The sequence below is a fragment of the Lolium perenne genome, chromosome 4 (assembly GCF_019359855.2).
Source record: "Lolium perenne isolate Kyuss_39 chromosome 4, Kyuss_2.0, whole genome shotgun sequence".
NCBI classification, from domain to species: domain Eukaryota; kingdom Viridiplantae; phylum Streptophyta; class Magnoliopsida; order Poales; family Poaceae; genus Lolium; species Lolium perenne.
The window spans coordinates 180890762-180915138 of NC_067247.2; the positions used below are offsets into that span (position 1 = coordinate 180890762).

General features: G+C 42.8%; 2 protein-coding genes across 2 annotated transcripts; both read left to right on the plus strand.

The window, feature by feature from the left end:
* Nucleotides 1-559: 559 nt before the first annotated feature.
* On the plus strand, nt 560-6751 carry LOC127294477 (uncharacterized). The gene is made up of 11 exons (XM_051324305.2): nt 560-821; nt 930-1109; nt 1270-1401; nt 1852-1988; nt 2848-2937; nt 3082-3204; nt 3816-3965; nt 4869-4955; nt 5784-5954; nt 6077-6156; nt 6392-6751. Exons 1-11 carry the CDS (start codon nt 671-673, stop codon nt 6477-6479), a joined length of 1389 nt encoding a protein of 462 aa, XP_051180265.1. The 5' UTR covers nt 560-670; the 3' UTR covers nt 6480-6751.
* A 1782-nt stretch (nt 6752-8533) lies between these two features.
* LOC127294476 (uncharacterized) lies at nt 8534-16485 on the plus strand. The gene is made up of 11 exons (XM_051324304.2): nt 8534-8756; nt 8843-9022; nt 9176-9307; nt 10050-10189; nt 11155-11244; nt 11423-11545; nt 12253-12402; nt 13666-13752; nt 15506-15676; nt 15778-15857; nt 16019-16485. Exons 1-11 carry the CDS (start codon nt 8594-8596, stop codon nt 16104-16106), a joined length of 1404 nt encoding a protein of 467 aa, XP_051180264.1. The 5' UTR covers nt 8534-8593; the 3' UTR covers nt 16107-16485.
* Nucleotides 16486-24377: the final 7892 nt, after the last annotated feature.

The window sequence follows — 24377 nt, forward strand, 5'->3', positions numbered from 1 at the left end:
GTCACTTGTTATTGGAGAGTTACCACTAGTGTAGATAGCTGGAAACCCCGGTCCATCTCTCATCATCATATACTTGTTCTACATGTCACTGGAAGTAGTATCAACTATTTTCTGGTGCCATTGCCATCGTGTTCTTTATTCTTCTTCTTGTATTCTTGTTACTATTGCTCTCATATCACTGCTATTTTCACATCACCCCTGTTACTAGTGCTTTTCCAGGTGCAGCTGAATTGACAACTCAGTTGTTAAGACTTATAAGTATTCTTTACCTCCCGTTGTGTCGAATCAATAAATTTGGGTTTTACTTCCCTCGAAGACTGTTGCGATCCCCTATACTTGTGGGTTATCATGTATTGTCACCACCTTCATCCCACTGTAGGTAAAGTGGCTTCGAGGTTGATCTTTTGTATTATTTTTGTAAGATTTTATGAATAATCTAATAAAAAAAGTTCGTGTGCATAATTATAATTTGAATGCACAAGCTGGGTGGTATTTCCCCATTTCGAAAAAAAAAAATCTAGGCTGCTCTGTTTCCATTTCCATCTTGTCCTAGCACGCGTCGTCCTCCCCGGCCACCACTCCACTCCACTGCCCTCGCTCCTCCGGCCTCCCATCTCCAACCCCTGGCTTGCTTAAACCCTACCCACCACCGACCCCTTCGCCCTTCGCCATGGCGCGGCAGCCGCATCTCTCCCCTCTCGCCGCCTTCGAGCGCGACGGCACCCTCCCTCCCTACGAGCCCACCCGATTCTCCTCCAACCCCGCCTTGGACGAGTGCTTCATCAATGCAGTCTACGACGGCGACCTCCGCCAAGTCAAGAGTACGCCCGTAACGCACCCCCTCTCCACGCCGCCGCCCATCATTTCCCCCATTTTTCTAGTATTCCCGTGCTGAATTTTGGCGCCGATGCGTTTTACCTACGCTTCAGGGGCGGCGAGGGCGGTGGGCCGAGGGGCGGAGGGCCGTCGCCTCGCCGACAAGCTGGGGGCGGTCAGGGACGGCTTCGGCAACGGCTTGCTGCACTCCGCCGTCCTCGGCGGCAGCCTGCCCATGTGCCGCTACCTAGTCGAGGACCTCCGGATGGATGTCGATGACGTAGGCCTCATGGGTGCGTCGCCCGCCTTCAAGCCCTCTCCTTTTAATTTCCTTCGCCTAATAAGCAGCTCGCATTCCCGCACCGTATCATCCTAGCTGCTCGGAGTACTTGTTTCCTTGGATTGGATGGGCTGAATCTGTGCTAAGCTTCTCTGCTTCCTTGTCCCTGACAGGCGAAACACCTTTCACCGTTGCTGTTGCCATTGGGAATATGGAACTGGTGCGTTACTTTCTTGATCAAGGCGCTGATAAAGAGAGGCTCAACGATGATGGGTACACCCCTCTCCATTTGGCGACGGGAAAAGGTAGTATCGATCTGTACACATAAGTATCTACTGCACATAACTCACTCACCTTTCGCAACTGTTCTTCTGCATGTGTACTGCGTCTTTTTGAGGATAACAGTTGGATATTGAGTACAAATTTCTGATTGGATAGTCTTTCAGTGTCAAATATCTGAAGTGAGTAAGGTGCTTGCTGGTGAAAGTTCTTCCTTTTTCCCCTATAGAAATCATATTACTTGCTGGGCTTTTATTTTTCCCTGCCGTCGTTAATTTAGTTTGGCCAAGTCACACAAGTATAAACATGCCCTTGTATCCGAATTCGGCTTGCTCCATCAATTCCAACCCATAATTAGGCTTGACTCTGTATTTCCTGGGCTGGATTGGATATGCGCTCTTCTAGTTTCCAGCAAAGGAGTTACAGCAAAGTATTTATTGTAGACTCATATATATCTCGTACTATCTTGTACCCAGGAGTTGAAATGGTAGAGCTCTTACTCTCCAAAGGCGCTAACCCCAATTCACTAAATCATGGTGGGACAGCACTGCATCTTGCTGCTATTCATGGGCAGCATGATATTATGAAGGTTTTGTTGGACCACCATGCAGATGTAAGGGATACTCCTGTATTTTCCTTTTTATGAACTGGCTTGCTATTTTGAATTCCTCAAAAAATAAAGATCTCTATCCAGTAGCTATTTCCTATTTATGTTTCATCTCACTGGCTTTGTGCGTTACACTTGTGTTTTTCATTCCTTCTAAGTTCTAACTTATAACCTGTAATCAGGTGGAGTACAACTCTTCACCTGCTGCATTTCAAACCACAGTCTCAGTAATATGTGTCATGTAACATGTGCAATCTTGTTGCTCTTTTTAAAAGCCAATCCCATTTTCCCTAATCTGACCTATAATCTCGTTTTCAGTGCTGAGTTTTCTTGTTCCTTTGCACATGTTCCATCAGTGAGCAGGTGGAGTTCAGAGACCTGAGCGTACTTGCACTTTTTCTAGCATATGCATAATCTGACTTTATAAACCATACACAGTGCTTTTAGTTTCTCATTGCATAACATACTCTGAGTCTCTGACAACTTCAAGTTTAACATGCTTGACCGGAATGTACAATGACTGTTAGCACTAGCTTTTGTCTGGCCATTGACTTCGCTGGGCTGGAAACTTACTCTTTTGATCTTCCTTTCTTTGATATGCATTTTTGGGAGTGCTCCCAGACTGATGAGAAGGATTATCACCATTTCATAGATAACATGAAAGTCTTATTCGTTTACTTTTCGTAATGTTCATTTATGTCACTTATTTTATTTCTTTTGTTTGACAAAATCTTTTACTCACAATGACTTGGTTATATATATACTATCTATTCTATTGTAGTAACTCTTTACCCCTCCCTTCCTTCTTTAAGTTTTATGATGGCTGTGGTTATATGGGACTCCTAATTTTTTCATCTCTCAACAGCATAAGCTAGCTTTGAGTGGTACTGATCATACAGCTCTTGTTCTTGCTACTATCTCGTGCTCGCTGAAATGTGTGAAACTTCTGCTTGAGGTATGTAATCTTCACACATCAACTTCCAGGTTACTGTGCAGTTACGTTACTGCTGTAACTACCCTAAAATGATTCTGCCAATGACGAATTGAAATGTATATGTTTGTTCTTCTGAAGCATATAACCCAAGCTTCTCATTGTTAGGCTGGCGCTGATGTGGATGGTATTGGTAAAGATACACCCTTAATGATTGCTGCCATAGATGGTTCAACTGACATCCTTAAGTGCTTAGTTCTGGCTGGTGCAGATGCTAATGTTACTGACACTGTAAGCCTTTTTCTTACCTTGCTGCTACATACATGGATGCTCTCGTTCACACCTGACAGGACATACCCTAGTATACAGTTCATTTAGCTGGTTATTGCTAAATATCTTATTCTTTTTCCATCTTCAAGTTGTGTACTTCAAAACAAACATCATGAAAATAATTTGCTTATTTTGCAGGTCTATTTTGTCTATGCTTGGTCCATTTTGATTTACCCTACATTAAATATGTTGTTTCTTACATGAAACAGAGAAGCTACATTTTAATTCAACACCCTATTTTAACTCAACATCCTGCAAATTGTTGTGATAGTATTGTAATGTGATGATTTCATATACTTGAGTGGTGGTTGCCTGATCTTCGGCAGCAGGTCACATGTTCTGTGTGCTCACTGCTACACTAGAAGAATATGCTCCCTCCTTCCTATATGTTGCATGCTCCTGTAAAGTATTTAAGTTTAGAAGAATATGCTGGAGCTGGTGGGACAGAGGGAGTATTAAAGTTCATTTCCTAACAGAAATATGTTGTTCTCTAGATACCTTGCATGCTCCTGCTTTATCATTTTCTTTTGTCGAATACTAAGTGAAGTTAATCTTGTTTGTTGTCTTGGCAGTATGGACGCACTCCTCTAGAAATTGTTGCACGTTCTGGTCGGCGTGAAAATGTTGAAATTCTATTTCCGGTCTCTACTCGTCTTCGTAATGTGCGTGACTGGAGTGTTGATGGAGTCATTCGTCATGTAAAATCAGTGCGCCCAGCAAAGGTAATTTATAAAACATCATTATCATATTTATATTAATGGTTTGAGTGTGCATGCCGCTGTGACAGTTTTTCTAAGTTTTGTGCAATTCAAAGTATGCCAGCAGTCTTGCTGAATGGTATTGTTTGCTATGATCCAGTGAAGAAAATATGGGTCACATCTACTGCATGCTAACTCATTTGGGAGCAAAACGAGTTAGTTGAAAGAATTTAAATATTATCTTCATCTGTTCTGTTAAACTGGTCAACTCGATAATCCTTATCACTTGACCGTTGGATGGCACATCGCATGTTAATTCGGTCACATACAGCATGGAATGTGGTCTGTTGCCATGCCTGTGTGTTTTGGACGGTGATAGTTATGTGTTCTGAGTTTTTTTTAATTGTTGTAAGTATCAAAGTAAGCACGATTAACCCCATTTTTGATTTTGAACCAAGTTAGGATGAGATGAGCATTTAAGAATTTAGGTAAAATAATGTACTCCGTACAATGGATTGGCTGTGGGTTTCTGCAGCGGTAGCTTATCCCAACCTGCTTCGGACTAAATCTTTATTGTTTTATTGTGGATTCCATAGCAGATGGAAAATGCGGCAATCAGTAATGTTGATTAGTAGAACTTCAAAAATATGTGACTGTGAAACAAAACAAGATACCCAGTTCTATCAGTGAAATTGATTGTTAGGCTAGTAGAAACAGTGGAAATGAATCTAATCGAACAATTCTTTAACTGTTGACATTGACCTTTAATTTTAATTTATCGGGAGACATGAGGTTAATATTTGATTGAATATTCATGGCCACTTCGTAAATGGCAGAACTATTGGGTTGAGTCAGAGAGATATTAATTATAATTGTTTACGTGTGATACTGAATCTTTATTTCATTTCATTGGTCTCAACGTTTCAGAAAACTATGCTTGCTAGTGCAAAATCCAAAGCACACCAGGCGTTCAAGAGTGGGAATTATCTTGTTGCAGTGAGAATTTATGATGAGGTATATTTGCATCTTGTTTATTATAGTTTATGGACTTATTGACCACTCAGAACAAGTTTAATGACTATAGTGCATTGTAGTATTGTTTTTATGTTCCCTTCATGGGTCTTAAGTAGTCCTTATAAATGGATGCTCATGTGTGTGGTTTCAAAGAAGGAAGAAGATAGACTAGTCTTTGTGTAAAAATCGTCTAAACTTCTTTCATTGGAATTTATGTGCATCCCGATGCTCCACAAACCCTAATTCTTTCAAGCCATGTTGTCTGGCTATCTTCTGTAATTAGTTATGCTCATAGGTACTTAGGTTCACATCATTTGCGAGGCTACCATGAACGGTCTTTCTTGCATGTTGTTATATTAAGAAAAAGGCAATGAACTTATATTAGTCTATGCGTGTTCTCAAAACAATCTTCTCAAGTCCAGGGCTGGATCCAGCTCCAGCTAATTGGAATATCTTGCTTACATGCCTTCTTTAATGCTGGAAAACTGGTATAAGATCATAAGGAGGTTCACACTTCGAGAGGCTTTGCCAATGAACATGCGCACTACACTTATGCACTCTCTTTTTCTTTTCGAATTGCCATTTAGTTTATCTTCTCATTTTGTTCCTCTGTATTAGTTTTTATTTGTTTGAGCTGTATTTGTCAACGGATTCATATTTTGTACATCCAGTGCAGATTATGGCATGGTTATGCAAGTAAATCATGCCATTGATGACTTATCTTTGCTGCAAACATTTAATTAGTGTTTTAGTGATTCACCCAGCACAGCCATCCTTGCTGGCAAATCTAAAACATTGTAGATGCTTGATGCTTCATCTGTGTTGTAGGCAATGAAACTCAACCCTGGTGATGCAACCTTGCTCTCAAATAGGAGCCTATGCTGGCTTCGCTTCGGTTATGGGAAGGAGGCCTTGGAGGATGCTCAAGCTTGCAGGAGGATGCGACCTGGCTGGGCAAAGGCCTGCTACCGTGAAGGAAGTGCTCTGATGTTACTGAAGGTGCGATAAGTTGTTTAGATCAGATCTATATTTTCAGTGGGAAAACCGTTTTGATGTACACAAGTTCCGCATTTTCTGTGGAAAATCCATTCTTTATGTACGTGCAAGCTCTTTGTCTTCAGGACTATGAAAAGGCATGTGGTGCATTTCTTGAAGGTGTTAAGTTGGAGGCTGGGAACACAGAGATTGAAGAAGGGTTAAGGTATCCTACTTGTCTCTTTTGGCTACATTCAAGTCTAGTGTATAGTGATAATCTTTTTTCGAAAGGCCGTCAGGAGCTCTGCTCATTGTACTAAAAGGAAGGCAGAAGGCCTAAATCAAATTTTGGAAGAACAAATGATAATCTCGATGAAATTAAGCAAATTCCTTCTTGCAATGATCTTTCCCTTAGAGCAGCCTATAGACATGATATTCACAGTTCAAACTGAAATGTGTAGGGAGGCCTTGGCATCCTTGAAGATAACTGGCAGTATCACTGGAAAAGATATGCTGGATCAGCGCCGGCTAGTTGATGCCGTAAACTAGCACTACTCACAGAAGAAAGGGAGGTGCACTGTTTATAGTGTGACGAGACAAGTAGGTTAGGTTAATTGGTAGATGCCCTATGATCAGCTGGACCCTGGAAACTACGAAGCACGTCGCCTCACTGGAATGCTGGCTCCGCTTTGGTAATGGGGGCAAATTTTTTGTGTACAGAACTTTCTTTGTGGTTCCTTTGATAGGTGACTGTATTTTCTTTACAGCATCTGAACTTCTGAAGTGAGCTTATTATCCATTTTGGCAAAGTTTTATGTTAAGCTGTGTGAGACCCAATGTAAGTTGTGTTTTTGGTGTTGGCTTATAATCCTCATGTCATGCACTGATGTACCAGAGATGAAGGTATGAACTAATCGGATGAATGAAATTCTATACCCTAACTATTTCAGTTCTAATTACTATGCTAATTACTCTAGGATGTAGCAAAACAGACAGCGAGCAGGCATGAGGAGTAGTTTTAGGTGCTGCTGTAGCGGGCAGCTTAGCTGCATGTAAGAAGCTTTGTAAAACCCTCTTTTTCTAGATCTTAATGGAAAAGCAAGCAACCATTGGTTGCCTGTTCTTGAAAACTAATCGAAGTACAAAGTGCAAGTGCAAGTGTATTTCAAGTACAAGCATACTAAAGCGAAGTACAAAGTATGCTAAAACGGAAGCACAAAATACATTAACCAAAGTATAAGCACGATGTACTAAAATAAAAGTAATAAAAACATAGAAACTGAAATACAAAAGCACACTAAAATCTGAAGTATAGCTCAATAAACCGAGTACAATTCAATTACAACCGCAAATAGTTTCGAAAGCAAATAAAAGTTTCTCGAAACGTATGAATCTAATTTCCACGATGTCATGGCGAGGAGCGCAACGGTGGAAACCGCCTTCGCGAGGAGAGCAACGATTCAAATGAATCTTATTTAAAATAATATAGATGTAAATCTTTAGAATTTTTTTTTTTTTTACTACGGTGGTTGTTTGATTTATAGGATTGAATCACGTATTCTCTGATATGCATTGCACTACATTTAAAGGAAACCTTAATCCTCATTGTAGGAATCCTTTATTTTTCATGTTATTGAATCAACCAATTTTTTATGGCAATTAAATTTTATAGAAACATAATGGACCGGAAACTCCAAATGTAGCCCGAGCTACATTCCCCCCCCCCCCCCCCCAATTTTTTTTACAAAATTTGAATTCAACATTTTAAAGTTTCAAGAAATTCTGAAAAAAAGTTCTCGATGTAGGTAATGCTGTACTCTACCACAGTGCAAAATCTCAGGATGAAATACATTATATTCGAGGCTACATAAAAATGACAAATTCTGATAAATTTTAGAGGTTTCAAAATCTGTACTGTTCCCTTTTTCGGATCCATGGATCCGTGAATTTTGCACAACCCAAAATACCTAGTCTTTCGTATTGCTTTTTTTTCGGAAACTATAAAATGCTATTTTCAAATTTTTGAAAGCCATCTAGCTCGAGCTGCAAATTGCCACACTCACGTGGCATTGCAATCCTGTATTTTAAGATGTCCTCAAACTTATAGCAAAAGAAAAAGCGAAACAAATCTGGTGTGCATGAGCATCAGTGCTCCTAGTTCCAAAAAATTGTACATCTGCGTTTCAAAAAATCGTTACATTTATTCCATGAATACATACACATGTCCTGAATATTCGTGCGAACTTTTGGTAGAAATTGCACTGTATTTTGAGCTTAAGAAAAAAAAAATTGTGGCTACATATATGGGTAGATATTTTTTAGCAATTTGTCTTTTTTTGTATAGCTTCAAATACAATATATTTTTCTCCAATATTTCTACCATACCTTCGAAATGTTTATTATATGTATGTGAATATTCAATTTTAACCTTTCTAGAATCAAAATTTTTTTTTAAAAAAAATTAGGAGCACTAATGCTCGTGTGCGAAATACACTTTTCGAAGAAAAAGATTCATCCTCCCAATCCCAAGAAAATAAAATACTGCACTCGTTGTACAGTAAATTCTTAGCCCGCTCGGCTTCCATTTGCACCGTCGTCTTCCCCAGCCAGCCTCCCCCATCCAACCCCTGGCATAAACCTTACCAACCTCCAACCCCGTCGCCATGGCGCCGCAGCCGCCTCTCCACCCTCCCCAGGCCTTCGACCTCCACCGCTTCAACGACATCCCTCCGGGTTTCGGCGAACCCAGCCCTTTCTCCTCCAACCCTACCTTCGACAAGGCCTTCCTCATGGCGGCCTTCAGCGGCGACCTCCGCCGAGTCAAGCGTACGCGCGCCGTCCTTCTCCTCTTCTTCCTTTCGATTTCTCTGGTGTTTCCGTGCTGATGCAGGCGCCGATCCGTTTCGTTTCAGAGGCGGCGAGGGCTCTGGGCAGGGGCGCGGAAGGCCGCCGCCTCGCTGAGAAGATGGGCTCCGTCATGGACGGCTCCGGCATGCGCCTCATTCACCTCGCCGCCCTCGGCGGGAGCCTGCCCGTTTGCCGCTACCTGCTCGAGGACCTCGGATTGGACGTTGATGTCGAGAGCCCCTTCGGTGCGTGCGTCACCTTCAATCCCTCTCCTTTCCTTCCTTGCTTAGTTCCATGGTGCTCAGTTGTCTGACCGAGTTAGCTGTTTCGTCTGATGGGCTGGATTTGTGCTAATTAGGTTTCTCGCCTTCTCCCCGTTGTCGTTGGTTTCCCTGCAGGCGCAACTGCTATCGAGGCTGCTATGGCCCGTCAGAATGTTGAATTGGTGCGTTATTTCCTTGATCGAGGTGCTAACACAGGGAAGCTCGACACAGAAGGGCGTACTCTTCTCCATTTCGCCTCCAAAGTAGGTATGATCAATCTCTGGGCTTAAGTGCTCTTCTTCTCTTGTGTACTCCACGAGGACCCATATATTGGTGAGACATGGAATTGTTTCTATAATGTACGGATTCTCCACAGTGGCAAACATCTGAAGAAAGGGAGTAAAGTGCATGCTGTATGTGAAAGTTTTTTTTTTCTCCCATATAGGCATCATATTGCGCAGAAAAAAGGACTAGCAGGCCTTGTATATTTCAATGACATCGTTAATTTAGCTTAGCCAAGCTCTGAAGTTCAAGCATGGCCTCTGTGTCCCAATTCTGTGTACTCCATCAGTTCCCAAGCCATAATTATTGACTGTATTTCGTGGGCTAGCTTTAGGTCTGCTAATATACATATATATACCAACGAATAAGGCTTCCTAACGTATACTCCCTCTGTTCCAACGAATAAGGCCTTTTTTTTAAAGTCAAATTAAGTAAAGTTTGACCAAACTTTCTGAAAAAGTTAATAAGAACTATGATATTATATAGATATCATATGAAAATATATTTCATGATGCATCTGATGGTGTTGATTTTGGATTGTACATATTAATGATCTTTTCTAAAATCTTGGTCAAACTTTATTTAGCTAGACTTTTGAAAAAAAACCCTTTTCATAGGAATGGAGGTAGTATTAGATAGGTTGCTATTAACAAATTGCTGCAAAAACAAGGAGCTACAACAAAGTATCTATAGTCAATTCATGATGTATCTTGTATTTTGTATCCAGGAAACTATGAAATAGTAAAGCTCTTACTCTTGAAAGGAGCTCACGTTAATGCAATAAATCTTGGTGGGACAGCACTACATATTGCTGCTTCTAGTGGGCTGGATGATATTGTGAAGATTTTGTTGGACCACGGTGCAGATGTAAGCATCACCATCATCTTCTCTTTTTGATGAACTGGCTTCCTATTTAGAATAGTAGCATCCACAGTAATAGTTATTTATACGATTGCTTCCCTATCCAGCAACTCCTGTTTGAGCTTTTTCTCTTCATGAAGTTGGATTTACGTGTTACACATGTGTTTTAATCCATTTTAACTGTAAGCTTGAATCATGTGGAGTACGATTCTTCACCTGCTCCAGTTTCCAAACCAGTCTCAGTAATATTGTGTCTTGGTAGTGTGAGCGATGTGTCGCTATTTCTTTCGAACCAATATCATTTTTCCAATCTACAAATCAACTTGTAATCTCCTTTTCATCGGCGACTTTTCTTATTTCATTGCACATTTAAAATATCCACCAGTTTGAGTCCACAGACCTGACTGTGCACATGCTTCTTTTTTCTACCGTATGCATATCTAACTATATGAACTGCACGTCTGTACATAGCGCTTTTAGTTTCTACTGTCCTTGCATGACATATTCTGACAAGTTGAAGTTTAACATGCTTAGCAATGTCTAGATGCAGTGTCACTATAGTCAGTTGATGCTGAAGATCTTGCTTTGCAGCATTACTGTATTCTTGTTACCGCTTGAACGTTAATGCACAACTACTGCTAATTTCTAGCTTTGTTCTGTATTTCCATTAACTTTTCTGGGCTGGAAACACATTCTTTTGATCTTCTTTCCTTTCAATGCATTTTTGGGAGTGGTGACTGGTGAGGGATTTTCCATATGGGTCCGAAAGATCCATCACCTTTTTATATATGACATAAGAGCCTAATGCGTTTACTTGACAATGTTTCTGTATGTTAAATATGCTATTTCTTATTTTCGACAAAAGTTTTTACTCACAGTAACATTGTTATATCTACACCCCTCCCTTCCTTATTTAATTTTTATGTTGACTGTAGTTATATGGGATTTCTAATTTCTTTATCTCTCAACAGCATAATATAGCTTTGAGTGGTACTGATTATACAGCTCTTGTTCTTGCTACTATCGCACGCTCAACGAAATGTGTTAAGCACCTGCTTGAGGTATGTCAACTCATTGTTCACAGGTCAACTTGCGGGTTACTTTGATAATTTGAAAAGAGAGTGCTACATTTACTGAATTTCTCAAACTTCCATGAAATTATTATAACAATGGGTATTTGTATGTGTATGTGTGTCCATATGAAGCATATAAGTATACGACCCTTGTTTGTATTGTTAGGCTGGTGCTGATGTGGATGGTATTGGTAAAGAGACACCCTTAATGATCGCGGCCACTGCTGGCTTGACTGACATCCTTAAGTGCTTGGTTCTGGCTGGTGCAGATGCTAATGTTACTAACACTGTAAGTTCTTTTGTCCTTGCTTCTACATGGATAACGTAACATGGCATATTCTGGTTGGTTTTCCATCTTCAAATGTAAACTTCGAAACAGATATCTTGATGAATTTGCTCATTTAGCTGATCTATTTTGTGTATTTTTGGTCTGTGTAGATTTATCCTCGCACACTACATTATAAATGTTGTTTATTACTTGAAACAACAAAGCTACATTTTAAATCCATTACCCTATTCCATTTGACTATATGGAGAGACGTCTGAGTATGTGATGGTTCTAAGCTATCTGCTAGATAGGAACAACTTACCTTGGAGCTCCAGCTTTGACTAACTTTGAATCTGCAAACTACCTCGTTGGATTGTTGGATATGTAGAAGACAGTTTTGAGAAAAATTGAATCTGAAATTGCAAATATCAGAGATATTTAGTTCTTATCTGCTTCATCCCGGAAGTTATTGGGATAGTATTATCACGTAATAACTGTGTATAGTAACAGTTTTGTTCTTCAGTGGTGGTTGACTGACCTTAGACAGCAAGCCAATGTTCTGTGTGCTCATTGCTACACTAGAAGACACCACTCCACTTATTTATCCTAATCTCTAGTATTTAAGTTTATACCATGTCTGCTCAATGTTTGTGTAGATACCTTGTATCTGCCCGCTTTGTCATATTCCAAATATTAAGTGAAGTTAATCTTGCTTGTTGTTTTGGCAGTATGGGTTCACTCCTATAGAAATTGTTGCACTTTCTGGTAGGCGTGAAGATGTCGAAATTCTATTTCCATTCACTTCACGTTTGTCTAATGTGCGTGACTGGAGTGTCGATGGAGTTATTAGGCATGCAATATCAGTGCCCCCAGCGAAGGTATGTTATAGAACATTATCATATTTGTTTATATCAATCGTTGGAGTGTGCCTGCTATCCATGAGATTTCCCTAATTTGGGGTTTCTGCAATTCATAATTGTAACTTGAAAAGAGTGGTTGAAGCCATACATTTCACTTTCCTATAATGAATCACAGTTACTGGCTAAGAATTTGATTCATTGGGAATGCCAAGTATGCCAGTTATCTTCCTGCAATGACTTTGTTAGCTATGAGCTAGTGAAGTGAAAATATGTCACATGTATTGCACCCTAATTCATTTGGGAGCAATAAGGTTTAGTTGAAACAATTTTAAATATTTACCTTTATCTGTTATGTTGAACTTGCTAGCTCGATAGCCCTCACCTGAGTTTTCTATGCCACACTTCATGTTAAGTCTTTCACCATTTATGCCCATGTGTAGTAGAAGATGACAGTTGTGTGTTGTGAACTCTTTTATTTTTTGTAAGTATTAACCTAACCAGGATTAACCAGTATTGATTTTGAACCAATCTGGGCCAGGATGAGCATTTAAGGATTAACAGAAAATAGTGCAATGAATTGGACAAGAGAAACAATAGTGTTTATGATAAGATTACGGGGCATGCTTGGATTGTGACCTTACCTTATCGATATTTTGGCAATGACAAAAAAAATTGGTCTTTGTTTGGATGGTTACCAACCTCTTCATATGCCAATGCTTTTTGCCAACTCTAGTTCGTTTTCTAGCCAATGTTGGCCAACCCATGGGCAAGCGAACCTCAACCAAATTTTTGGCTAGGCAAACTTTTGGTAGGGCAAACTTGGGCACAAACCAAACATATCCATGGTCTGTGGTTCTTTTAGAGGTGGGCTATCCTTTACTTGGGACTAAAGACTTTATTGTTGTTGTGGACTTTGCAGCATATGCAAGGTGTGGTAATCAGTAATGTTGATTAATCCTAGAACTTCAAAATTGGGTGAATCTGGAACAAACTAGATTACCAGGTTCTAGGAGTGATGTTGATTGCTATGCCAGTAAAAACGTGTGGAAATGAAACAGAATCAAACAATTCTGTCAACTGCTGAGAGTGACCCATTATTGTTATTTTATCAAGAGACAGTAGGTTAAATATTTATTGAACTTTAATATCTATGGCCACTTCGTAGATGCTAGAACTACTGTTTTCATTCAGTTATTAATTCTATACTTTCTACTGAGCATGTGGGGAAAGGGATTACATGTGATATAAATCTTTATTTTATTTGATTGTCCAATGTTTCAGGAAGCTATGCTTGCTAGTGCTAAATCTAAAGCACACAAGGCGTTCAAGAATGGGAACTATCTTGTTGCAACAAAAAATTATGACGAGGTATGTTTTTGCCTCTTGTTTGTTGAAGTTTATGGACATATTGGATGTTCAGAACAAGGACCTATAATGCCTTTGGTCCAGTTTGTTGTTTTCCTTTGTGGAGTGTTGCAGATGTAGTAATGTTGTGACGTGGACAGAGGTTGCGCCTCTAAGACTTTTTTTTGTTATGCTGCTATTTCTGTTATCTCTTATAATGCAATTATGTTATTGACGACGCAGTTGGATTACTGCTAGAGCGAGTTACTGCCATTGCATACAACTCATCGTTGTGAACATAGTTCAGGCAGCAGCACATTCTTGTAGGGGCAAGATGAGACCAATACCAGTGGCTGACCTGTAAGCCATCCAGGAAGAAGCTGACACCAAGAATAACAGATTAATGGTTTTGGAGTTGGTTTAGAGATAGAGTCTGTTGAATTCGTAAGTAGATTTCATATGTGCAAGTGGTTTATCAGGCATCTTTGTCCAGGTTGATTCTTTTAGGTGAGTTGTGTCAATGTAGGAGTTGCATCAGGGACAGTATAACTAGTCCTTATAAATGGATGCCCATGTAAGTTGTTTCAAAGAAGAAGATAAACTAGTCTAAATAATATCTACACTTCTCTTGTCGGAGCCCCTCTGCTCAACATACCCCGATGTCTGGCCATCTTTTGTTGGTTACCCTGGTATGCACTTAAGTTAACACCATTGGCTAAGCGACCTTGAAATGATTCTTATCTGTAGTACACACACGCATGGGTGTGGGTGTTTCCGTCACCGTCGATTTATTCCTCAAGATTCCCGCTCACCGTGGTAGATGGAAAAGTAGCTCTCTCTCTCTCTCTCTCTCTCTCTCTCTCTCTCTCTCTCTCTCTACTCCTTTTATTTGAATCTCAAAGCAAAACGTACGGTGACGGAAAAACCCACACGCATGGGTGTGTTACACAAACAGCAACTTGTATAACCAGGGGGGCAAAGGCCACAATATATAGTACAAAAGACTTGAGGCACAATAATAGTAAACCTAGGAGGTGTTTTTAGCCTGTATTCTGCCTCCTAGGAGGATGTTAACAAACCCCTATCTTTTCAATGCAATGAAACGCAAAGGTCCTTTGCGTTTTCTCGAAAAATAGTAAACCTAGACAAATACGGACTCATAGAGACCTAGACCAATACTAATACCCCTTAACAGCGTGTAAGTACAAAAATATTTCCGCTTCTTTATATTATGCACAATCAATGAACAACCTATGTTAGCTTTAAGCATGTTCTAGATAATCTTGCCAAGTCCAGGGTGGATCCAGTTAATTGGATTATCTTGCTCACAGCATGCAATGACATGTGAATTAAGGTATCTCCTGGATTGTTCAACTGTAAATGGTAGGCTGGGTGCTCCTGGCTGTTTCTAAGAATGTTGGAAGACTAGTATAAGAATCATAAATGAGTTCACTCTCCGGGAGGCTTTGCCAATGAACTCACACAATTAATATAGTTTGTTGCTATATTTTGTCTTTCCAAATATCCACTGATGTTGTCTTTTCTGCACCTCTGTATTGGTTAGCTATTTATCAATGGATTCATATTTTGTGCACCCAGAGCAGATTATGATTTGTATGAACAGTTATCCTCTGACATGCTTATATAAGTAAATCTTGTCATGGATGACTTCTGTTTACTGCATAGATTTTATGAAGTTTGAAATAGCTTAGTGATTCACCCAGCACTTCATGCTGGCAAATCTAAAACATTGTGTTAATCTTCTGTCTTGTTGTAGGCAATGAGACTTGACCCTGGTAATGTGACCTTGCTTTCAAATAGGAGCCTATGTTGGCTTCGCTTTGGTAATGCGAGGAAGGCCTTGAATGATGCTCAACTTTGCAAGATGATGCGACCTGGCTGGCCAAAGGCCTGCTATCGTGAAGGAACTGCTCTGATGTTACTGAAGGTAGGAATGGATGCTTAGATCAGTTCCATAGTTTCTGCGGGAATTCTGCCCTTCTTTTTTAGCAAATATGTTTTGATTTACGTACTTACTTTGGTCTTCAGGACTATGAAAAGGCTTGTGGTGCATTTCTTGAAGGTGTTAAATTGGAGCCAGGGAACGCAGAGATCGAAGAAGGGTTACGGTATCCTACTTGCCCCTTTTGGCTACATTCAAGTCTATCGTCTAGTGATAATTGCTTGACCAAAAATTCAAAAAAAAAAAAAAATCAACTGCTTGACCATGGTCATTTGCCTAGAACAGCCTACAGTCACCATACTTTACAGCTCGAATTGAAATATGCAGAGAGGCCTTGGAATCCTTGAAGACATCTGGCAGTTGCACCAGAAAAGATTTGCTGGATCAGCACCAGCTAGTAGGCACTGTAAACTAGCACTGCTCACAGAAGAAACGGAGGTGCCCTGTTTTGCTGCCCCGTAGAGCGTGGCTGGAGGCTTTGAACGAGACAAGTAGGTTATGTTAGTTCTTTGATGACCTTTTGCTAATCCTCATCAACTGAATCGTGAGAATCTGTGATTCTGCGATTGGGATTTTCGGGGCAAATGCTGTTTCGTACTTTGATGGCTTCGTTGGCACGAAAGAGTTTTCCCATTGACCAATTTCTGAAGTAAGTGGATTGTCAGATTGACTTGGACCTTCTGTTCTTCGTTTTGGGCCTCTGTGAAGCCAAATATCCTTTCTATCTCTGCTGGAATTGATACGTGTAATGTGGTCTTATAATGTATATGTATGGTTGAAGTCCTTGGAATGTTTAGCCCAAACTCCTACGGAGTAATATTTACCAAAATTGTCTTAACAAACATTCCATCTGGACTTGTTTTTTTAGGTTTTAGGGAAACAGCGAGACTCTGATGCGAGCTTTATTAATCACCACAAATAGTTACATCGTTTATAAGTTGTTTTACCAAAAAGCTTTATTAATCACTAGTTACATAGTTTATAAGTTGGTTCATAAAAAAACTAGGGGGCTCATCGACCCAATTACAAGAGACTTGAATCTGAAAACACTCTTTAGCTAGCTCATGAGCAACTTTATTTGCTTCCCTCGGGCACTGATTAAAAACCACATGGTACCTATGGAAGACACCAAGTCTACACAATAATGAAAGCCGAATAATGCAACTTCCTTGCAACATGTTCTGGATACTTACTGTGCTAATTCAGGACAATTGGTGAGTCTAGCAAAGTCAAGTATCTTCTTCTCTCCGAATACATCCTGGTTAGAGCTGAAATATGTGCGGCCCTACATATTGATACAGAAGCTATCTCTGACAAATATTTGGGCCTGCCTGCTTTGGTGGGGGCTGATACAAGTGATTGTTTTGAGCATTTTGTTGAAAGAATCATCCAGAGGATTAATGGGTGGAAGGAGAAACATCTGTCCACTGGGGGCAAGGAGATTTTGCTGAAAGCGGTGGCCCAGGCCATTCCAGTTTATGCAATGTCAGTGTTTCTTATTCCTGTGGGAACTTGCAAAAAAATGATGGATGCTATCTCTAGCTTTTGGTGGGGCGATGATGAAAATAGTAACAAGATGCACTGGTTGGCATGGTGGAAACTATGCTATCCTAAGCGCGAGGGTGGACTAGGCTTCAGGGACTTCCACTCCTTTAACCTGGCCATGTTAGCAAAGCAGGTTTGGAGACTTGCAACGGAGCCTAATTCACTATGTGCGACGGTTTTGAAGGCAAAATACTTTCCTCACTGTGATATTCTCAAGGCTGGTCCTAAAGCTGGGTCTTTTTTTACTTGGCAAAGTATTGTGGCGGGGATTGCTACGTTTAAAAGGGGATACATATGGAGAATTGGTACAGGCGAAAATGTTCACATTTATTCAGACCCGTGGATCCCATCCAGCGTAACCCGCAAGATCATTACCCCACGGGGGACAGGCATCTACACTAAAGTTGCAGATCTTATTGATCCGACGACGGGCTACTGGGACATTGATCTTTTAAATTCACTCTTCTTTGATATTGATGTGAAACGCATTCTGGAAATCCCCTTGAATCATCATGGGTTTGATGACTTCATTGCCTGGAATTACAATAGGAATGGACGCTACTCCGTCAGATCTGGTTACTATCTTCAATGGCGGCATGCGTTTGGAGCTAGGGCTAATCAGTTGGCCCTCCCTGGACATTCTGCCCTAAACCCTGTTTGGAAAACGCTATGGTCTCTAAAGCTCCCGGCCAAGATTAAGATCTTCGTATGGCGAGCCCTGCATGGCATTATTCTGCTTAAATCTATCCTGGTAAATCGCCATATTGGTACCTCTGGACAATGTCCCATCTGTATGCAGGGACCTAAAGATATGGCTCACCTCCTGTTTCAGTGTCATACAGCTCGAGGACTGTGGATTTCTTTGGGGTTGACTGACTGTATTGACGAGGCTCTTTTGTCTGATCGGTCTGGCTCGGCTATTCTGGAATATCTTATTCGAGGTCTGAATGCCAATGTGCCAGGATTCACAGAGGTGGGGTTTAAGGAACTTGTATGTGCTACCTGTTGGTACCTATGGTGGATCCGACACCGACGAACGCATGGCGAGGAGGTTCCCCCAATATTTCAGTGTAAGATGTCCATCCTTTCCATTGTATCTAATGCTGCAAAAGCACTTTCTAAAATACCAAGAGGGACTCAAAGATGGAAGAAACCTGAGGTTGGGAAGATCAAAGTTAATGTGGATGCTTCCTTCTACCGTGATGATCGAGCTGGTGCAGTTTCAGCCGTTATACGGGATGTACAAGGTAAATTCTTGGCGGCATCGAGTACTTATGTCCCAAATATTTCATCGGCTGCTACTGCTGAAGCGTTGGCTATGAGAGAAGGTCTTGCGTTGGTGAATCATTATGGAGGTACACATGTGATCATGGAATCTGATTCGCTGTAGACTATAAATGCATGCAATGGTGATGAAGCCTGGTGGGGTGAAGAATCTGCAATTTTTGCAGACTGTGTTGATTTGGCATCTCATATTGGAAGAGTTGAGTATGGTCATTGTCATAGAGAAGCAAATGAGGTGGCTCATGAATTAGCCAGAGCTTGTTATGCAGATAGGAATTCTTGTAATTGGCTAGTAGAGCCTCCTAGCTTTATTATTCCTATGCTCATAAATGATGTAACTATTACTTGATTGGCGGCAGCAGGTTCCAGACGCACTCTTTTTCCTTCCAGGGTACCTAAGGGGGCTGGAAGGTTTTTAATGAGTCGGCCTGCTGTTTGCGTAATATATTGGTTAAAGTTTCAAAAAAAGTCTACACAATCAACCATGATAGCAGCCGATTCGTTCCCCTTTGCGCATATCAATCACTTTTGAAGAATCACCTTCCGCCAGAGAGTTCTAATCCCTCTCTCACTGCTATCGCCATAGTTGATAGCAATATTTGGTAAACATTTAGTAGCTGCAGCTATAAAACGACCTTTATAGTTTAGGAGAACCGCACCAGTCGCGCCCTCACACCCATCAGCGTGGAAGGAGGCATCCACATTGAGCTTGATGTGATGAGGTTCAGGTCTGGTCCATCGTGTCATTACCAATACCATGTGGTTTAGCTATAGAAGTTGCATTAGTTGTAATAGAGATGATTGCCATCTAACACTGATGGAGGGTCGGCACATCCTTATTATGAGTTTAGGAGCGTCTAACCCACCATAGATACCAGTAGGCCACTGAAATTGTTTCCTTGAGACCAATCACGTGGACAGATTGGAAGGTGTTGTCCTTGCGGCGAAGAAGAAACTCTAGAACTGTTGATCCCGCATGATCAACCTGTGCCGCTTCGTCGATGATATCCAAAATACCAAGGGAACTCCAAAGGTCACGGGCTGAGGGGACTTGTATTTCTTTTGTGATTACTTGTACATCTCCTTAACTTAACGAAGATACCCGGAATTATGTCTATAAGAAAAGATACCCAAAATTATTCTCAAAAAGAAAAAGAAATAAAAATATATAATCAACTGTGTGCTTAATCAGGACTGAATATAATTAGTAGCACTGAGCCCTCTGTTGTTCTCTATACTTTTGTTTTGATTATGTTTCACCTTTGGAGAAGTTTTTATGTGTACATTTCTTCTGCAGTACAAAGTCCAGCCAAATTCAAACGGATTTCAACTTCAATTGAAGTCGGGTTCGCTCGTAGGTCACCAAGCCCTAATATGGTCGTGTCCTCCTGTAAAAGGGAAGTATTGCCATGTCTTAACTATTGGTGACTTGATGATGGCCGTCGTCGTACGGTGAACTTAGGCGACGGCGATGCCATCGGCGTAGGGTACCCCAGGAACGCCCACGTCGACGTGTCACACCTCTAGGCCGGCGGTATGGCCATCGCCGTACGGTGAACCTAGACAAAATCCTTCGTTCCAGTCCCAATACAGACCAATCCTGATTGCCGGGTGCTGGCTGGTGGGGCCGTGTCGTCGTACTGCTGCCAAGATCTATCTAGGTGCAAGTTGACGGGCAAGGCAAGCAGCTATCGATCAACTCCGTGTAATGGAGATTGACAGTTTTTAGAGAATGTAATTGCCTGATGGGCTGATCTTTGCGTGCCTTGATTGGCACAAACTTGCTTAATTAACAACTTCAGGACACTCCAATCACACATTGCGTCGAACAAGCGGAAGGAAGAACACCGAGAAGAGGTGAGAGGAAGAAGAGATAGCTGACATGCACGCGACAGGCCAATGTCCAACTCATATACATTCGACGTCAGCTGCCATGTAAATTACAAAATGCGGACGATTTTCTATCGGTATTCAAATACTTTTTTTAAGGATACACTTCTAGAATGCCTATATAGAAATAGAAGAAAATGCCAATTGCCGTTAGAAAGCCTTTGAACTTACAACCTTAATTGGAAGATTGATCCAAATCTTGATTTTCACACGCAGACGGTGACCCAAGTAGGTGAGGGACGTGCCGAAACTCATCGGCGACGTCTCCATGGAGGCGTTCGTCACGTCACCCCCCACATGTACTCGGTATCTTTTCTTTATAATATGTGCTAGGGTGCACTTGGTGATGGTGGTGTCTGTGGCAGAGCGTCCTCTGCTTTTTCTCCTATTAAATTGAGTGTTGATATGTGGATGTCAATGTACTCAAGGGATACTCACGTGAACTGGAAAAAATAGGGAATATGTTAATGTTGAAATAAATTGCCTACATCTTTCCATCAACTCGGGCTTTTGAAATAGTTGGTTAGTGCATGCAATTCAATAGTTAGTTTTTTTTTCCAACAAATGCATTAGAAAGGATGGAGAAGTAGTTGCATGAAGGAGATGTAAAAGCGAAATTTGTCACCACGTGATCTAGAACTACAAACTCCGTTAAGATACATCTATATTTAGATAAATACCTAAATAAAGTTAAAGTTAAATCACTTATTTTAAAATGGAGAGTACATATGATTTTATTATTTCGCAGCAACACGGCGTATGCTTAGCTAATACCAAGTAAAATATAGAGGCCCGTCTTTACTTGCACATTTTTCTCAACTAAGTTATGTATGTCATATTTTTCCTCACATCACAGCTAGCAATCGAACTCGATAGAAGTACATGTTTTGATATAATCCATGCACTCGGCGTAGATCCGAAAACACGCTTTGCCAACTGCACGGTCACGCGGCAACCAATTTTCAGCATCTAGGAGTTTGCCAAGTGTCGGCATGCATACGCAAGTGTTTTTTCGTGACACTCGGCGAAAGATGACTGGTCGGCAAACCATAGGGTGCGTTTGGTATCCTTAACGCCCTTTGGCTTGCATCAGATCAGAAAAAACGGGTTGTTTGGTTGCACATAAGGGTTCGCGTTGTAGTTCAACCGGTCTCAAATCACCCCTAGGATAGTCCTGGGAGGAACGCATAAATCGGCCGTTTTCAGCCGGCATGTCCCGTTGTCGTGAAATTTTGCACGCGGGTGTGCAACGGTTACACACGTGGAGCTGCGCGGGAGCCACCTCGTTTTCTCGCCCTCTCTCACCACTTCCAGTCACCGGTCATGCACCCTTTGTCTCCACTTGACTCCCTCACTGACACACGCGACCGTCCCATCAACCGCCGCCCCATGGCCTCCTTGCCTCACCCGCCTCCTTCGCCCCCATCGCCGATGGATCCCGCCACCCCGACGGTCACCCGCCCGAACTCTAAGCGGCTGCACATGGTCCGGGAGTACGAGGCAGGCGGCCGCGATCTTGCGACGCTGATTGTTCCCGATCGAGTACCTGTCTTATTGGTCGTCTCCCATCGCTTCGAGGCCCATCGGGATGGGTACGAGGAGCGCGGCTGTGGCCGCACTACACGTCGTCGTGATTCGACCATCGGATCCCAAGATAGGGGGTTTTCACCCCCTCAACCTAGGGTGCAGCGAGTGCAGAAGGCTCCAGCCGGGAGATGTAGACTCCGCCGGGTTCCCTGGTACCCCATGCATGCAGGGATGCTGTCAACACCCGGATTTTTAAGTCCAGATGTCGTTGCCTATTCGACGGTACCTCGGAGGAGGATCCTCACGAGGGGGAGAAGAAGTAGGGGCCATAGGGCGGAGTGCACACGGGACGGTGGTACGCGATTTACCTAGCTTCGGAACACCTGCACGAGGACAGGGCCTACTGCTGCTTGTCTGGAATTATCTGGGTGTTTTCGCGTTGTTACAATGAGTTGTGGTTGTGCCTCTAGGGCTCCCGGGATCCGGCTTATAAAGGCGCACGGATCTAGGGTTTACATGGAGAGTCCTAGCCGGATTACAGATTGCCTAACTACGGTACAATATCTTGCCGTGCACGTCAAGGATCCGCCTTCCATATACGTCGTACCGGATCCGGGTTCCTCATGCGCCTCCTCGGATCCGGGTTCCTCCGAAGGTCGGTGCGGATCCGGCTTACTGATCCTGGGCCGGACTTCATCCTTCATGATCAACAGCAACTGGGCCGCCCGATGGGCCGCATGCCACATCACCGTCTATGGGCCACCCGGGCTTGCCGGATCTAGGCACTGTCGATGGTACACCCATGAAGTATACCCACAACAGTAGCCCCCAGAGTTCTCCGAGTTTCACCTCCTGTTTCCGCCTTGCTAGCGCCTTATGGTCTCCGGCAATGTTGGTTACGCGGAGAAACTTAATGAACTCCAACTTCACACTTTCTTCTTTCCCAAACTTTAGTCGGAAAATCTCCCCATCCTGCGGGACTTCATCCATAGACAGCGCACAGCATGTCTCCGGGTTACTCCCCTGCAGCGAACAAGGATCTGATTTATCTTTGCGCTGCAACCCGGAACCTTAAAAGATTCAAACGGTTCCACCAATTCTGGCGCCATTTTCGCGCGATTTGAGCGGTAACTTATCCTTAGCCATTTTTACCGTTTAGGGTTTCGACACGTGTCGCACATCCAACGGTGCGACGCTTGCGTTCCGACCACAGGATGCGGAACATGAATCTCCTCCCACGGCCTATAAATATCCACCGTCGACCCCTAATCCTCTCATTCACCCCCCTTTTCACCTCTCTGCGCAGCACCGCCGTCGAGCCCTCTCCCCGCCGTGCCGAAATCTGCCGGAATTCCGCCGGAGTTTCGCCGGAGCTGCTTCACCACCGCACCGAGTTCATCATGTTCTTAACTTCGGTGAGCCACCGCGCAAAAACCTCGTCGCCGACGACTCCGACCACCGCGGAAACCATTACGGTGAGTCCTCGAGCTTCGTCCTTGCGCCGTAGTTGGTAGAGATGAATTTTTAGGACGACGATGTGGATCCGACTAAGTCATGTTTTCCGCCACTGATTCATTTTCAGATGTCTTCTGCGACTCCGCCTCCAACCTCCGAGCCAATCATGGCAACCCCTATCTCCTCCGCCCCTCCTCCCTTCGTCCCGGTCCACCTGGGTCCGACCAAGGACTCCGGTAAGGACACCGAAGGAACCTCTGCTAACCCGGAGAAAGCCTCCGGGGAGGAACAGGCAGAACAAAAAGCGGAAGAAATCACCGCCAAGAAATCCAAAGCTCGTCAGCGAGATTCTGAAGCCAAAGGGAAATGGTGGCCCTGCACCACCACTGAACCGGAACTGAAGAACTTGGAAGCGGAAGGTTTCCTGCTTCCCGGAAGCTGGCGAACAGTTCCGGGTGCCCTAGCTCCAGTCCCTCAGGATGGCGAAATGGTGGTAACTAAGGCGCTGGTGGAGCGAGGTTTTTCTTTTCCGCCATCGGATTTCTTCTCGGAAATACTAAAGGCGTACGGGCTCCAGCCCCACAACATATCGCCAAACAGCGTCCTGGCGATCAGCAACCACGTCACTCTCTGCGAGGGCCATCTCCGTGTAATTCCCGAACTCCCTCTTTTCCAATATTATTTCTCCGTCAAGAAGGAGAAGATCCGCCAAACCTCTGAGTTGGCAACATGCGGGTCCATCACCTTCATGCTCCGCCCCGGCCGCGTCTACCCCCATACCGACCGCAACGAATCCGCGCGGTACTGGTCCGGAGGCTTCTTCTACCTGAAAAACATCTCCGACCCAGCGAGCAAGAGGAACTTGCCATTATTCAAGAACAGCCCCGCCAGCGAAACTCCGGCATGGACGCAATGCCCTCACCTCTCCGAGTCACCTCAGCTGACCCGCGCTGTTAGGCGGATCTGCAAGCTCACGGAGGAGGGC